Source organism: Elgaria multicarinata, chromosome 3 (genome assembly GCF_023053635.1).
Source record: "Elgaria multicarinata webbii isolate HBS135686 ecotype San Diego chromosome 3, rElgMul1.1.pri, whole genome shotgun sequence".
NCBI lineage: Eukaryota > Metazoa > Chordata > Lepidosauria > Squamata > Anguidae > Elgaria > Elgaria multicarinata.
The window spans coordinates 51,352,023-51,367,297 of record NC_086173.1 but is presented as its reverse complement, the minus strand read 5'-3'; the positions used below and the strand labels follow the sequence as shown (position 1 = coordinate 51,367,297).

The 15,275-nt window shown below is 44.8% G+C and overlaps 1 protein-coding gene across 1 annotated transcript in view; it reads right to left on the bottom strand.

The window, feature by feature from the left end:
• Positions 1-5: 5 nt before the first annotated feature.
• LOC134395338 (polycystin-1-like) overlaps positions 6-15,275 on the bottom strand; it is a 30,600-nt gene continuing 15,330 nt past the window's right edge. Inside the window, exons 12-23 of the mRNA XM_063121499.1 lie at positions 14,264-14,869; positions 13,416-13,569; positions 12,712-12,970; positions 11,726-11,921; positions 10,308-10,475; positions 9,721-9,864; positions 3,798-4,008; positions 3,361-3,484; positions 2,685-2,816; positions 1,642-1,709; positions 573-706; positions 6-10 (exon numbers count right to left, since the gene is read on the bottom strand). Coding sequence (XP_062977569.1) covers positions 6-10; positions 573-706; positions 1,642-1,709; positions 2,685-2,816; positions 3,361-3,484; positions 3,798-4,008; positions 9,721-9,864; positions 10,308-10,475; positions 11,726-11,921; positions 12,712-12,970; positions 13,416-13,569; positions 14,264-14,869 — 2,201 coding nt within the window. The remainder of the gene's footprint in view (positions 11-572; positions 707-1,641; positions 1,710-2,684; positions 2,817-3,360; positions 3,485-3,797; positions 4,009-9,720; positions 9,865-10,307; positions 10,476-11,725; positions 11,922-12,711; positions 12,971-13,415; positions 13,570-14,263; positions 14,870-15,275) is intronic.

Below are 15,275 nucleotides of genomic sequence, written 5' to 3'. Positions count from 1 at the left end.
GGAACTTAGGCTGCAGAGGAAGACGGGGCGGGAATAAGAGACCCAAGAGTTAGATGTCAGATAAAAGGAAGGAGCAATGTAGGATCTTGAGCTGCCCCAAGAGACTTGCAGCAATCTAGGCAACCCCATGGAAAGACCCCCTCCTTGAGGCAGGACTTGGTAGCCCACTCTGTTTGAGAAGGACGGTCTATAGTAGGCCAGTGGCAACTCTAATTCAGGGTGCTTTATCTCGGGATGCTATCTGAAGCCTACTCTATTATGCAAAACTTGCTAAAGAAGCTTGTCACCAATTGCTGCATGAGGATATTGTCTGTAGCCTGAGGCAAGTGCTGTTTGTTTATAGTTTGCATAAAAAAGGTAATTGACTGAAAAAACAGCTTGACAGTTTGATTACAAAGAAAGCCAAGGGCTGGGCTCCTGACACCTAGGTTGATTAGTCTACAATTAAACCATACAGACCGGCTTTTCATCCATTTCTTAACATTGCCAAAGCCTTACCTGTTAAAACAAAAGCATGTGAAAACCATTGAACACAGAGGAGACAAAGCAGAAAAAATGTGGCTGGTGTTTACCTGAGCGATGGCCACAGCTAGACCTCCTACTGTCCTCAGAACCTCTGAAGGAAAAGGACAGGGGCTCATCATCAGAGCTGGACATGGACTCAAATCCCAACTTCGCCAGAGCTTTCTTTCTCTTGAGAATTCGACTACGGTTCATCAGAGGATCAGAGTTCAAAAGGTCAGGGATACTGAAGATGCTCTCGCATGAGAGCCACTGTTTAACTGCCCTGCAGATTTGATTTTTTTTTTTAAAAAAAAGGTATATTAATGAGGTCTGGCTTTTGGCATGAAGGGTGCTAACAGGATGACCTTGCTAACAGGATGAGGCTGCTTGACTATAGACAGATAATCCAAAGTGACAAAGCGTGTCACTACACTCAACGGTCTGTTCTTAGAAAAGCCAGGATGCTGTTGTGACTAAATTGGTGGCTATGAATATGGGAAACCCAGGTTCAAATTCCACTTGGCTTATAAAATCAATGGCTTGAGCATCCTAACCTTTTGCATCCTAACCTTCTTCAAATGTTTGGCTGTGACTACCATTCTAAGCTCCTTGGAGAAACAAGAGGATACAAATGCAACAAGCCAACAGCATTTATATACTACATCGGCTGAGTATGCCACATGTTTTCCCCAAAAGTAATCCAGGCTTAAGCAGAGGCTTACTGGATACAAAGGCCTGCCTCACATATTACGTTAGTAGCATGGATGCTGCCAAGAAAGAAAACCGTCTGGTGCTTTTCCTTGTACGCCCGTGTCCTAAATCATGTGGGAGATCCTTCACTGAAGCAGTTCTAAGGAACAGCCTAACTGGCAACAGCATGGGAGCAGCCATCCCACGTGGGTTTAGTCAGAGGCAGTCTATTGTGTAGCAGTTCCTCATCCTGGCTACCTGTGAATTGTCCCAATCCATATGATGAATGATCAGCAGGAGATAATTTAACACATCCAAACAATTGGCCCACTAAGAGCTGTATGGGGCAGGGGCAAACTGATATTCTACAGGAAACAGAGTGTTTCATGTGACACAAGCACAAACATGTCTGCTTGGCTTTTCTAGCTCTCTCTATTTGAGCAATACCTGTCATTGTCTGCTCCTATGACGCTCTTCTGGGTAGAAGCTGGTGGCTTCCTACTTATAGGGGATTCCTGTAAAGGGCAAAAAGATGTCAAATGGAGCAGGTGGGGAAACCTGGCATGGATGCCACATAAAACCACAGAAATGTAAACTTGGAAGGAATGAACCTCATCTACCAATTTCATCAACATTTACTTTTTTAAGGGATAAACACAAACTAGGCCCTTTCTACACCTAAGGATTATCCCAGGAAAATTGAGGGATCATCCCTGCCTGCTCCCAGGATCCCCTATGTGTCATTTGGATGCACAGGGATGATATAGGCATAGTGTAGACACGCCCCTAGTCTCTCTGCTACTACACCATATTGAAGTCAGCATCATGTTGACTAGCTGCAATACAGGATAAGGCTGGGGCATACCTTTTACAGATGTGTAGAAGACGCAACACAGGAAGAAATCATTTTTCCTCACGCCCTGCAGCCTTATCACATGACAAGCTGCATTTATTTGAACAGTGTTTTCCTACAATACAACTGTTTTAAGGTAGAGTTGGCTGACAAAGCCTTCACAACAAAGAATTCCATTTTGTAAAAAATATTCTTGAAAATACAGGGGGCCTTCTGAATGTTCTTGGTAGCACAATATCTTGTAATCTCCACTAGAAGTAGAAGGGATGTGGAGCAGAGAGTTGAGGTGGTATCTATGAACAGCAGCTTTGAACCAGGAAATCCAAAGCTTGCTTTAACCACAAATGCATTGGCTGGCCTTCAGTAAGTTTATGCTGTCTCACACTTAATTGCCACATTTGTAATATGATGATGATGATGATAGTTACCTACCTTACAGCATTGTTGTAAAGATGCAAAACACTTTGAACATTATAAAATATTATGATACAAATGCTATTAAAGAACTCAAGTTGTTGTTGGTGGTGGGGAGTTTGGTTGGTTGTAGCAGCACATGCAAGCACAACATTTAGTTCCCCAACACTTTTTATGGTCAGGCCCACAGAATAGCTTTACTCACACTGCCAACAGAACTCACATCCATAAGTGACTCCATTCTTCCAGGGATAGATAAGAACGAAGAGCTACCCAGATTAGAATAATCAAGGGACACCTCCACCTCCACTGTCTGGGAGTCCTGAGCAGGTGGGTCAGGATCTTCCATAGCAACCTGTTGGAAACAGGGGAACTGGTCACACACCCAACCCTGTCTAACCAAATGCTCAAGAGGATTCCTGTTTCATCACCCATTTAAAACTCAAAGAGCTCCAACATACCAGCGTTTTATCACACTCTCGTCATCCCTGGTTTGTGGTTTTGCAACACAATATTGATACCCCATTGAACATTTGTTTGCTTATTGTCAGAAGAAACGTTCACAATTTCCTATCCGTTTCACAACTAAAGGAATCATGAATGAAGTAAGGACTGAGGTGGGTCATTTTCTTCTGCAGTTTATTATACTGGGCTTACTTTTTAGTAACTTTAGCATATATTTGGGGGTAAACTTGTTTTCAATGATGCGGCATACTGTGCAATGCTGCTATAGCTGTATACTTATTTGTTTACTGTTACATTCTTCCTCTTCTTATATTGAGCGGTTATGTGTGCTTTCTGCGGCTTCCCTTCCTTGCTGGCTGGCTAGCTTTCTCTCCTTGCCACTTTTGTGATTTGAGGGAGGTTCTGCAGAAGCTGCACTTGGTGGAAATGTGTACCTTGCTGCGTGTTTTCCTGAAGCAGAAGCAGAAAAGAAGTTGTAGTGGATAAACCACTACCGCTGCAATGACTCCGACCACAATGCTCTCTGCCGTCACAGAAGCCTGGCTTCCAACAGGATTGCTGTAGGAGAAAGACGTAGATGGAGCCATTTGATAACTAATCCTCAAACTTAAAGGCAGTCAACAAAGGATGTGAAACTCAGCCTCACGGGGGCTTTTTGAGGATGCAGGTTTTAGAGCACACAGAAATCAGATATGCGCGCAGCAGTTGGACAGGGAGCTCCTGAAGTGCTGTTTGCTTCCGCATCCATCAGAGCCTCAGAGCCAAACTCCCTTCAGCAACATTCCGCTGAGCTCATGCTTACCTTCTGCTTGCACTTTTTGCACATCCCCTCCCTTGCTCTCCCAGGCGCTCCTGTGAGCAAGAGCCTCACCTGTGACCCTTAACTCCAACGGCACCATACCAGATGGCACATGTGGCTAAGAAGAGGTTCACCATGAGCATGCAGCAAGTGAGCCTCTGCACCCGGGTAAAGCGGCTACTAGGAGGACGACTCCAAATGGAAAGCCACAAGTGCCAGTCAGAAAACCCAAGGCGCATCTGGGCAGGGAAAATTCGGGAAAAGCGTCTCAGTTCCTGTGGACCTGAAAATCAAAATAGCCATGATCACTTTTTCCTCTTCCTCCTTGTTGTTACCAGAAGCATCTTGCTTAGCTATTCTGATTTCCTCCAATCAATATCACCAATCCTCATAATTATTTCGTTCATGGACTCATGTCTATTTTATGGAACCAGTTAAGTTGTTTGCGATGTGTGGGACTTTACATATATACAAGGTGATATACATTTAAGAACATTGCCTGCAAAATGTGAAGTCAAGATGTTTCTCATGGAAACTTTCTTCTAAAAAGTAATGCCTGGAATTATTTTTATTATTATTATTATTATTATTATTATTATTATTATTATTATTATTATTATTTATTTATTTATTTATTTATATAGCACCATCAATGTACATGGTGCTGTACAGAGTAAAACAGTAAATAGCAAGACTCTGCCACATAGGCTTACAATCTAATAAAATCCTAGTAAAACAATAAGGAGGGGAAGAGAATGCAAACAGGCACAGGGTAGGGTAAAACTAACAGTATAAAGTCTGCACAACATCAACATCATGAAAAGAGTTTGTTTCATTAAATGTCTAAATGTCTTCAAGAAGGACGCAGACAAGCTGGAGCATGTTCAGAGGAGGGCAAGGAGGATGATTAAGGATCTGGAAACAAAGCCCTATGAGGAAAGACTGAAAGAACTGGGCATGTTTAGCCTTGAGAAGAGAAGACTGAGGGGAGACATGATAGCACTCTTCAAATACTTGAAAGGTTGTCACACAGAGGAGGGCCAGGATCTCTTCTCAATCATCCCAGAGTGCAGGAAATGGACTAATGGGCTCAAGTTACAGGAAGCCAGATTCCAGCTGGACATCAGGAAGAACTTCCTGACTGTTAGAACAGTACGACAATAGAACCAATTAGGGGTGTGCACGGACCCCCCGCTCCGCTTCACTTGCAGATCCGCCATTTTCCGGATCGGGCCGCTCCGCCCCGCCCCCGCTCCGCCCACTTCCGCTCCACTCCGCCCGGAGCTCCGGATCCGGATCCGGAGCTCCGTTTCCCCCCCCCATAGGCTTGCATTGAAAGCTAAAAAATTATACAACTTTTTTTCTGTTCAAGTTAGAAACCTCATGTTTGGCACCATGACACCTCATGGGGATATACACACGCATGCCAAGTTTCAAAGCAATCCCATCATCCCCTGATTTTTGGCGAATTTTTGAAAATCGGGCACCCCACACACAACATCCCTGCGAGGTGGGCAGGGGAGGAGGGAGGGAAGGCAGGCAGGCATGCAGCTGGCATTTCTGGGGGCATAAGGAAGTGAGCCAAGGATAAGCCAGTAATGCATATAAAATGGAATAAATCAATAAATAAACAAAGGAGGGGTGGAATTAAAAGCAGCAGTGTTGCTCAATAAACAGCAAGAAGAATTTTTTTAAAAAGGCTATATCTGTCTTTTACCAGCAATAGGGGGACGTGCCCGGGGGAGGGGGAAGTAGCTGCCAGTTCAAGACACTGACAGCCACCAACAGCTCCGAGAAGAAGTAAAACGCTCACTTCGACTCAGAACAGGCATTGCTCCACCACTGAAAAGTGACCATTCACTTCAACTCATGATAGGCATTGCTCCACCGTTTTACTCTCTTTGGAAGGCTCTATGGCCTTCCAGTGCAGGAGAGAGTGGGGGCACGTCCACGATGAGATGCCCTAGGGGAGCTCATCCCCTTGCACCACATCGATTCAGTTGTTCACCAAGGTTAGGGTGGGGAGCAGTGCTGTGTTTCTATCTCTTATTCTTGGCTTAGTATATGATTTCAGGTTGTGTTTGTGCATTTGGTGGGGCTACTGTGTTAAAAAACATGGGGAAAAGCCCGTTCAGATGAAGAAAGAGAAGTTTCCCAGAATCCCAAGTTACCTGTTTTGCCTATGCCCTCCTCCAACTTTGGGATCATCATGACCGGGAGCTGACTCTGCCCCTCAGCCCTTTGAAAAAGGTATTTTTCCCGCCGATTTTTTAAAAACTTCTACCCCGCGACCCGTACGATGCAGAAAGTTGAGAGTGGTCTCAAAATGACCCCCATCCACGACTCTCTGTGCACAAGAATTTTCAGAATGATAGCTTAAACCCCCCCCAGTTATCCCCGATTCTTTCCCTCAATGCAATCCTATGGGCGAAAAGCCGAAAACGCAGATTGAGCCGTGCGGTTGACCCGATTTTCACAAAAACATTGCACGTGAACCACAGCACGCAGAAAGTTGAGAGTAGTCTCAAAATGACCCCCATCCACGACTCTCTGTGCACAAGAATTTTCAGAATGATAGCTTAAACCCCCCCCCAGTTATCCCCGATTCTTTCCCTCAATGCAATCCTATGGGCGAAAAGCCGAAACGCAGTTTGAGCCGCGCGGTTGACCCAATTTTCAAAAAAAATAGCACGCGACACGGACAACGCAGAGAGGTGAGAGTGGTCTCAAAATGACCCCCATCCACGACTCTCTGAGCACAAGAATTTCCAGAGCGATAGCTTCAAAAACAACGTAGTTATGCACGATTATTTGCCGCAATGCAATCCTATGGCGAAATGTTTTCAAGATGGCGACCGGAGCGCTCCGCCTGAACTCGGAGCTCCAAAAAATGGTCGCTTCTCTTCGCCTTGCTTCTAGGGGGTCCACGGTCCGCTCCTACTCCGCCTCTGGGTAAGGCGGAGCAGGCCAATCCGCTACTGCTTCTACGCTCCTAATCGGAGCGGAGCACATCCCTAGAACCAATAACCTAGGGAGGTCGTGGGCTCTCCCACACTAGAGGTATTCAAGATATAGCTGGACAACCATCTGTCATGTATGTTTTAAGGAGGATTCCTGCATTGAGCAGGGGGTTGGACTCGATAGCCTTATAGGCGCCTTCAAACGCTACTATTGTATGATTCTAATTTTAACTAGAACCTACATTTCTATCAGAAGCAATTTTTCCTAGCTTTCAGGGAAATGTGAAATGTTTATGACAATATTTATCCAATCATACTAGAACGTCGGGAGAAAACCAAATGGTGAGAAATCAGGATGTTTTAAAGATTGGGACCTGTTACTGAGGAGCTCAGCAGCACTATTGTTTTGAGGTATGCCTTAACTCTAGGATCCCCATTTTGTACCTGAAGGCTGGCTAAGCTGAGGCTGTAGTTTGCACTTGCCATCCTCTGACCTCATGAAGCACCAGCACTATTGATAAATACATTAGCAGTTATTTATAGATGTTAAGGGTAGGAACCTCCACCCAATGTTTACACATAGCATCCATTGCAAACTAGAATCCCTGAACTCTGGTTAAAGGCCAACTGAGCTTAGCTCCCTGTTCAATTTTGCACACTTCACTGAAGGTCAAGATCAACCTGGAACCCCTTTTTTATTTCTATTTTTCCCTTAGGTAAAAGTTCCCTTAGGTAAAAATTGGCTTCTGATGCCAATTCGCTCAACTGGAATGACAGCCTGGCTGTTCATCCATTGTATCTACTTCTGGTTTTGTAATATAATTGAAATCCAGAGCCTCTCTACAGTAAGGGAAATCCCATTGTTTACTTGGCACTGTTGTGCTTCCTGGGTCTTTGGCACGATTGTTATGAATGGAATTACACGGGAGGAGAGGGGCGACAAGGCAGAAGTTCCTTTAAATGGCAGACACAGCTGAATCGAGAGAGCACCTCCCTCCTTCCCTGGCATGTGTGCAAAGGAGTGGAGGGTTGTTGTCTTGTTTTCATCTGTTTCCTTGCAGCCTCCAGGAAAGCCAGAACTTACATCTGAGTAGAAATAAGATTGTGCTGTAAGTTTGCAACCCTCGGCACAGTTACTTGGGAGTAAGCCACATTGAACACAATGGGACTTACTTCTGAGTAGAGACATGGGGATCGGATCTGCCTCCCTTTGTTGCAGGGAGGCATTTTACCCTCTTCGCCTTCTGTTTAAAGTCCTTCTTTGGCAACTTCATAGTGCAATGCCAAATTTACACGCTGCCGATTTCATGCCATTAAGGGTTTATTCCAGCTTATCTTGTTCCATGGCTTGGGACCACAATACCTGATGGAACGCCTCTCCCAACATGAACCTACCCGTACACTGCGCTCAACATCTAAGGTCCTCCTCCGAGTGCTTACTCCAAGGGAAGCTCGGAGGATGGCAACAAGGGAGAGGGCCTTTTCAGTGGTGGCCCCCCGACTGTGGAATGATCTCCCCGATGAGGCTCGCCTGGCGCCAACATTGTTATCTTTTCGGCGCCAGGTCAAGACTTTTCTCTTCTCCCAGGCATTTTTAACAGCATTTTAACAGCATTTAACAACGTTAAGTTTGTTTTTAATGGACCCCACAATTGTTGTTTTTAAATGGATACTGTTGTTTTTATACTGTTTTTATGTGTGTGTGTGTGTGTGTGTGTGTGTGTGTTTTTAAATTGTATACTTTTAATGTTTACTATTTTTAAATGTTGTAAACCGCCCAGAGAGCTTCGGCTGTGGGGCGGTATATAAATGTAATTAAATAAATAAATAAAATAAATTATCTTTAATTTTTTTAAAAAACAGAATGGGGTGGGGGGAATTACGAGAAATGTTCTTTTCGTTTACAATGTCATTTAATTGACCCAGAAACTTCCATGAGTGGTCAGAAACAAACGTGCTATAAATAGTTTGTTTAGAGATGCTACATGAAGAGTGTTTTCTTTCCTGCTTTTCCATTACATAACCTCTAGGTGGCACTGTAGTATAGCAGAACTGCGCAAATACACAAGTGAAATTTCACAATTAGATGCTGCATTTTCCCTGCTCTAAAAAGACTCCATGAAAGTACTCGTTAGACACAGATGCGACACTTGAGGGTCATGTCATCTATAGAACCATTAAACAACTGTGAGTAGGGAATGATGAGTGCATGATAAATATCTTGTGTAGAAAATTTGACTAGGCCCTCTGGCCCTCACACAAATCTTAGGGACAGGAATAGCTTTCTGGAGCAGACTGAAGACTAGATGAAGGGAAGCAACAAGATTCTAGGTAACAGAAGGAAAGATGCCAATGGAATGAGAAAGAGGTACCTAAGAGAAACAAGAGTCAAAGAAGTGAGGAGAGAAGCCACTTACGAGAGGGTGCTGTAAAGCAGAGCTGGCTCCAGGTTTTAGGGAAGCCCTGGCAAGGTGCCTCCTGATGCCCCCCGCCAGTTGATTCTCTGACCAGCCAAGGGCTTACCTTGCAGAAGCATCTGGGACTGAAGTCTGTCCACCATTTAAATTTCCTACAAAGCCCTGGAGTGATGCTACATTAGATGCCCTGGAGCACTGTGGGAAATTTAAAATGGAGGGTGGTTTTCTAGACCCAGCCACTGCCATCAGATAAACCTGCAGCTAGGGGAGTGGGTGGGCCAAAACAGATGTCATTCCCCCAATGGGATCTACCAGCTGCTCATGGGTGCAGGATGCTGAGAGTTGCCCTTCTCTGAAGAAACTGGACAGTGCTTGAGGTCAGAAGGAGATGAATGCTATGTCTACAGTCACTATAGCATTTTAGCCTGGCAACTCTAAGGTGGCAAAGAGGTCCAAGAAGGCTAGGGCTGGGACTGGATCTCACATATTTATTTGAACTAACCTACCAATTTTAAGGTGCAAGTTTCTAATCCTATGTTAGTAGTGGGGTTCTCATAATTAACAGTACCAATTATAACTGCAGCTCTCAAGTCATGATTCCATCAGGCTACAACTCACATGCTGCCAGGACCTCCTTTTCCACCATTCCTTCATTCTTTTCATTTTCCACAGACAGCCAGTCCTCTACTAGGAAGAAGTACATATTGTCCGTCTGCTTATCCCAAACAATAACATGCTGCAGGTACCAAGAAGGGTCCAGACCTGGTCATAAAAATGGAAAGTGAAGTGAACATCTCCAAAATAGCTAGCTGAATGGTAGTGGTTCAGGACGGACAATGACAGAAGACACTACTTTAAACATTGTGTAATCAGGCTACGGAAACCACAAATGCAAGATTTGGTGATGGCAACAATCAGACACTTCCCCTTTTAAGGGTTTGACAAATACAAGGAGAATAGGTCTATCAATAATTAATATGACAGCTAACTGAGGCAGGATGTCAGATGCTGGGGACAAAACAACTGGTGAAGGCCAGCACTATCATGCCCTTCCTGTGGGCACCCAAAGGTGCCTGGCTAGCTGTAGTTGGATATGTTACATGGTTTATTTTTTTCACAGCAAATGTGCAAGACTAAGCCTTCTGGACTGCGGGCACTTGGCTTGTTGCTTGCAGTAAACAAAGATCCTCAATTATGGGTCATACCAGTGTTATCATGCCAGATGCGGATCTTCCAAATCTCTCCTAGGTTCACATCGGTTTCGACTTGGAAAATATCCCTGCTGTTTCTCTGGAAGGCCCAGGCTTTGTCCAAGTGGCGAGAACCACTTTTGTTCAGCCCGTACAAGCTGATCCCTATATGGGCTGAGGTACCTTAAAGAGATGTGTGAGGTAGTGTAAGGTAGTATACGTAAGGTAAACTCTCCAATCAAAACACCAACAACCCTACCCAAGAGTGAGGTCTCATAGATTTTGGCGACTTGGTCCCCATCAAGAAGCATTGACCCAAGGGTGCTAACTCTGTGTTAGGATCTATTGGGACAGTGGTTCCTGCCTGTCTAATGGTAGCTCCTTGGGGCAAATGAAGGCAGGTGGGCAAAAACTCCAAGCCCTCTCTATCAACCCTCTAGGAAAAAGGGAAGCTTCTAGGCATATAGCTGAATGCCCTAAACCACCCCACATTCTCAAGGGCTCTGTCTCTGGGCCCTCCATCCCTTTTGCCAGCAACTTGGTGTTGCAGCCCAAAGGCCTCTTCTCATATGAATCCATGTGGCCATTGCACTGATACAGCAAAATGCCATGCTCAGGTCATTTCTGGAAAAGAGTGAGTGGGAAGTCAACTCTGTTTTCAAAGCACAACATTGCCTTCAAAATCTTCTAGCCTCAGGATGCTACTTTCGAACTCAGGAGCCATACATGTGTGATGACCTTACTTCCAGTAGTGATGTCACAAATGCTAAGGAGAATAACCTACTCAAAGATCTCATTATCCTTCATGTATAAAGTAAATCTACCTGCTGACTAAAGGGATCCACAAACATGAAGCCCAATTATTCCAAAAGTGTTGTGCGTGTGCAAACACGCACATGGACCATCCTTGAAATAACCACCCTTCTTTCCTGTGTATGAAATTGACAATGCTTCCTTCCTTCACTTCTGCGGGAAGTCCAACAGTTTCAAGGCAAAATGACGTGAAATTGATGAGGGGGTTTCTCCAGGAGAAAAGGCAGAAGGATGCCATTGTACAGCTGGTAAACATGGAGGAGTGGGGCACTGGGGCAGGTAAATGAAGAGAGCCATCCACCCATGGCTATTCATCATACCATCACTGACCATGTTCCAAACCACATCTCCAAAACAGCATTACATCATTTCAGATCTCACATGATTTCTCCACATCTCTACATTTCTGCAACAATCATCAACTCAGCAATAAAACAAAACAGGATGACATCTCGGGGGTGGGGGTGGGAGAAGAAGAAGAATGCAACAATTTGCGAGAAAGGTCAACTGGATTTTTAGCAGTAAGGAAAAGGTGTTAATATTGAGGTGGAGCAAGGGTGAGTGTGGAAGCATCTTAAATTGTGAGTTGGACTGCCAGGCAACATCACAGCTCCCTATACCTGAGCCTCTTTTCCAACCAGTCTTCACCATCACCCAATACTTGTACCGTCCAGGCTGGCCACACCGAGGGATAATCCCCACTTGAGTGATGTCAATGTCATCCATCTTATGGGATATCAGTGCGACCCCCAAGTAGATGGAGAAGAGAATGCAGCAGGTGATCAGTGCCAACGGGCTCTGCCAAGAATGCTTCTTCTGAAAACAGAACACAGACCAGGATTGATGGGGCTGGGTGGGTGGCAGGCTAAGGGAGAGGTTCCATCACAGTCTACCTAACCAACAAGGCACCAGTGGAAAACCTAGCAAGATGTAGTGGTGGCCAGCATTTTAATTCCTGACCAGACTAAAGTCAAATATAGAAGAGAGTCACACAAAGGGTTATGTTTGTGGGTGGTTCAGTTGATTGTGCTTTTGTAGTGCATTCCATGTTTACTTATTGCATTTACACACCACATGATTCAGCAGAAGGAACACACAAAGTCCTACCATACCCCACCTTCCTCAAGTCCATCCTTTGCCCAGCTGACATTACAGTTGAATATATGAAGCTTCTTTCCCATCCAGCAACCTCATTCCCAGCCTAAAATATGCTAAGAACTGGTGTTAAGGGGCAATATACAGTAGTATATTGTCCCTTAACACTAGTAAATATTTGCATTCCATTTGTTTTAAGGCAATTGAAATGACATGATAGGAAGAGCAATAGTTTTATCATGCCTCAAGGCCAGAATTTTTTTCCCTTGAGATAATGGAAATCAGGGTGCCACCACAGAAAAGGCCCTGTCCCATGTTCCCTTCAAACTCCAAAGAAGATAATAAATGACAGGCAGGTTCATATGGGAGGAAGCGGTCTTTCAGATAAACCTGCCCCCAAACCATTTAACAGGTTAATGTTAGCAGAGTGATGTTCAGTGGCTGATAGAAAACTTACCCCCGGTCACTTTCCTTCTACTTGCCTAACTGAAAACAGAAGCTCTTGACTCACCGGTGGCAGGAAGACAACACTGTGAGGAGGCAGAAAGAGACTAGCCCCAAAGATGCTGAGATGCTCAGTCAGGCACCCAATCTCCTTGGGGCTGGTGGTGGCTGTTGGGGTCACTCCCTCTATGCTCCACTGCATGCTAGGAAAATGGAAGTACTGGCAAAGACTGGCAAACACGGAGATGCGGGCGCTGATAGCAGAGCAGCAGAAGTGACTGGTGATGTTGACATAATATTCCTGATGAGTCTCATTGAGGTGGTAGCTGGTGGAAGAGGTTAATAGCTATGGAATTAGCTTGTATTTAGCACAAGTAACAAATGCACAGTAATGTCACCTATCCATTAAGTATATGTAGGCCCTACTAATTGCTGCACTGTCAAAAGTATGGACAATGTAAATCATTTCTGCAGCCAGGTTTTGACTACAGGGGAGGACACTGAACCAATGAAGATATGTCTCTGTGTCCTTAGAAGAAATCCCAGGGTTATATCTGCTCAGACATGGTCTAGCCCTTGCAGTCAATATTATATTCCACCCTGTGCTCAGCAAGAATCTCTCTGCAGTAGAGAGGTGACAATATTATGGGTAGGCTTTTACCTGTGCTTCACAGGGATTCCCACTTGGGCCCTGTTGAAAACTTCAAAGTGATTAGAGCCCAAGGAACTGGGAACTGCTGGAGAAGATTGCCTGGGTGGACAAACACTTACAAAGGTGAGATTAGGAGGGTGACCTCCCTGCTGCTCCTTTCTTCCAGGGCATTAGAAAAGATTATTTCTTCCTTCAAGGTATAGTGGAACTCATTGGGAGAAGGGGCATGATGTCCATAAAGACAAAGTGAAGGCTCCTTCTGCTGGCTGGAGCCTAAGGTCAGAAAAAAGAAGAAACAGGGTGATAAAAACTAAGTTAAGGACCATAAAAAGTACAAAATTTAATACAAAGCAAATGAATTAAAATTGTCAATATTTTCACAAAAGAGCACTTGTATTTCTAAATTAAGCATCCAATGATTTGACAAAAACTACTCTTTTTCTAATGGCCAGACGCATTTCGACCACAAGGTCCTCTTCAGTGGCCCAAAATCTAGGCTTGTATGTGCAAAAAATAGATTCAATAGTGTACACAAGTGAAACATTTCAGTTTCAGTCAAGCCTCAACTGTAGAATATCATACAACAGTTTATTTTCACAAAGCCCAATGCGTTTCAGTCTGTATTTTATTCAAAGGCCTTCCTCAGGGGGCTGTAACATTAATAATACAACAAAATTCATTAGGACAACACATAACATTAAAATATGTTTTTGTTATTAGTTTAATTAGGCACATTGCCACAAGGGCCTATGCCCATATGTAAGCTTTAAAACTTTTAACATAAGTTTTAAAACTTCTAACACAACTTTAAAAACTTTTAACGTAACCTGTATCTTTAATAGTTTTGGATGGGCCCCATCTTGCTTGTTGCTCAGCCATGGCCCATCCAAGGGCTATGCCAAGAAACAAACTCTCAAGCCTTCTCCGCTGTCCTCACCCCTTCCTGAGTTTCCCCTTCTGCACTTACCCTCCAGCACAGTGAGAGTGATATGAATGTGTGTCCTTGTGGCATTGCTGCCTGAAGCCACTGTCACGGTAAAGTTAACCGACTCCTTTGGTGGGATGACCATCACTGTCTGGGGCAAATCCTGCAGCTTCTCCTGCCCGGCTGGCAATCGCAGGCTGATAGATCTCTCCATGGGTAAGTTGGCAACTGAGATCGGTGCCCCTGCTGGAGTGGTGAAATCCAGAAATGCAAGACGGGTGGAAATTGTGGTGTTGGTGTAGTAATGGAACGGGAAAGGGTTGATGGCAAGGTCCATGGTGACCTGTACAACTTCCCGACTCTCCGCCAGCTGCTCCGCAAGTGTTTTGGGCATGGAGAAGAGACACTCCTCAGAGGGGATCATGCACAGTAAGTTGCTGGAGTCTGCCTTTTTCCCCTGAACATGGATCTCAGAGACAGCCAGTGACAGAGCCTCCTCATTCAGCACACGGGACTTCATCAAGGACTTCATCAGCACCCGAGTGAGATTGAAGGCTGACGAGACCTGACTCCTGAGGTCCGGTATTCTTGATGGCTGATGGCTCGCCTCTGCGTGGAGACTTGTGTCTGCAGCAGTTAACATCCTCCCTGAGAATGACATTATACATATCAGGGGACAGAGTCCTCTAGAGAGGGCCAGCCTAAAATATTTGCTGTCTGACACAAAAGAAAGTATGGCTGACACACACACACACACACACACACACACAGTAACCACCCACTTCATGACCAGGCAGGCAATTAAATTTTAATTCGTCATTGGCAATGGGACGTTGTCCCCCATTGTACCTGAGGGCAGCAGGCTAGCTTAGAGGGGGCAAGGCATGCTATGTGGTATGCACCTCCCCACCCCCACCCCGGTATATGCCACCTGAGGCAGTTGCCTCACTCTGCTGAATGGTAGGGCTGGTCCTGCCTTTAAGTACTCATTCCTATACCTATTTTCATTATTTCCTTTAAGTCTTACTTAACTATCTGTGCACAGAGGCCACTC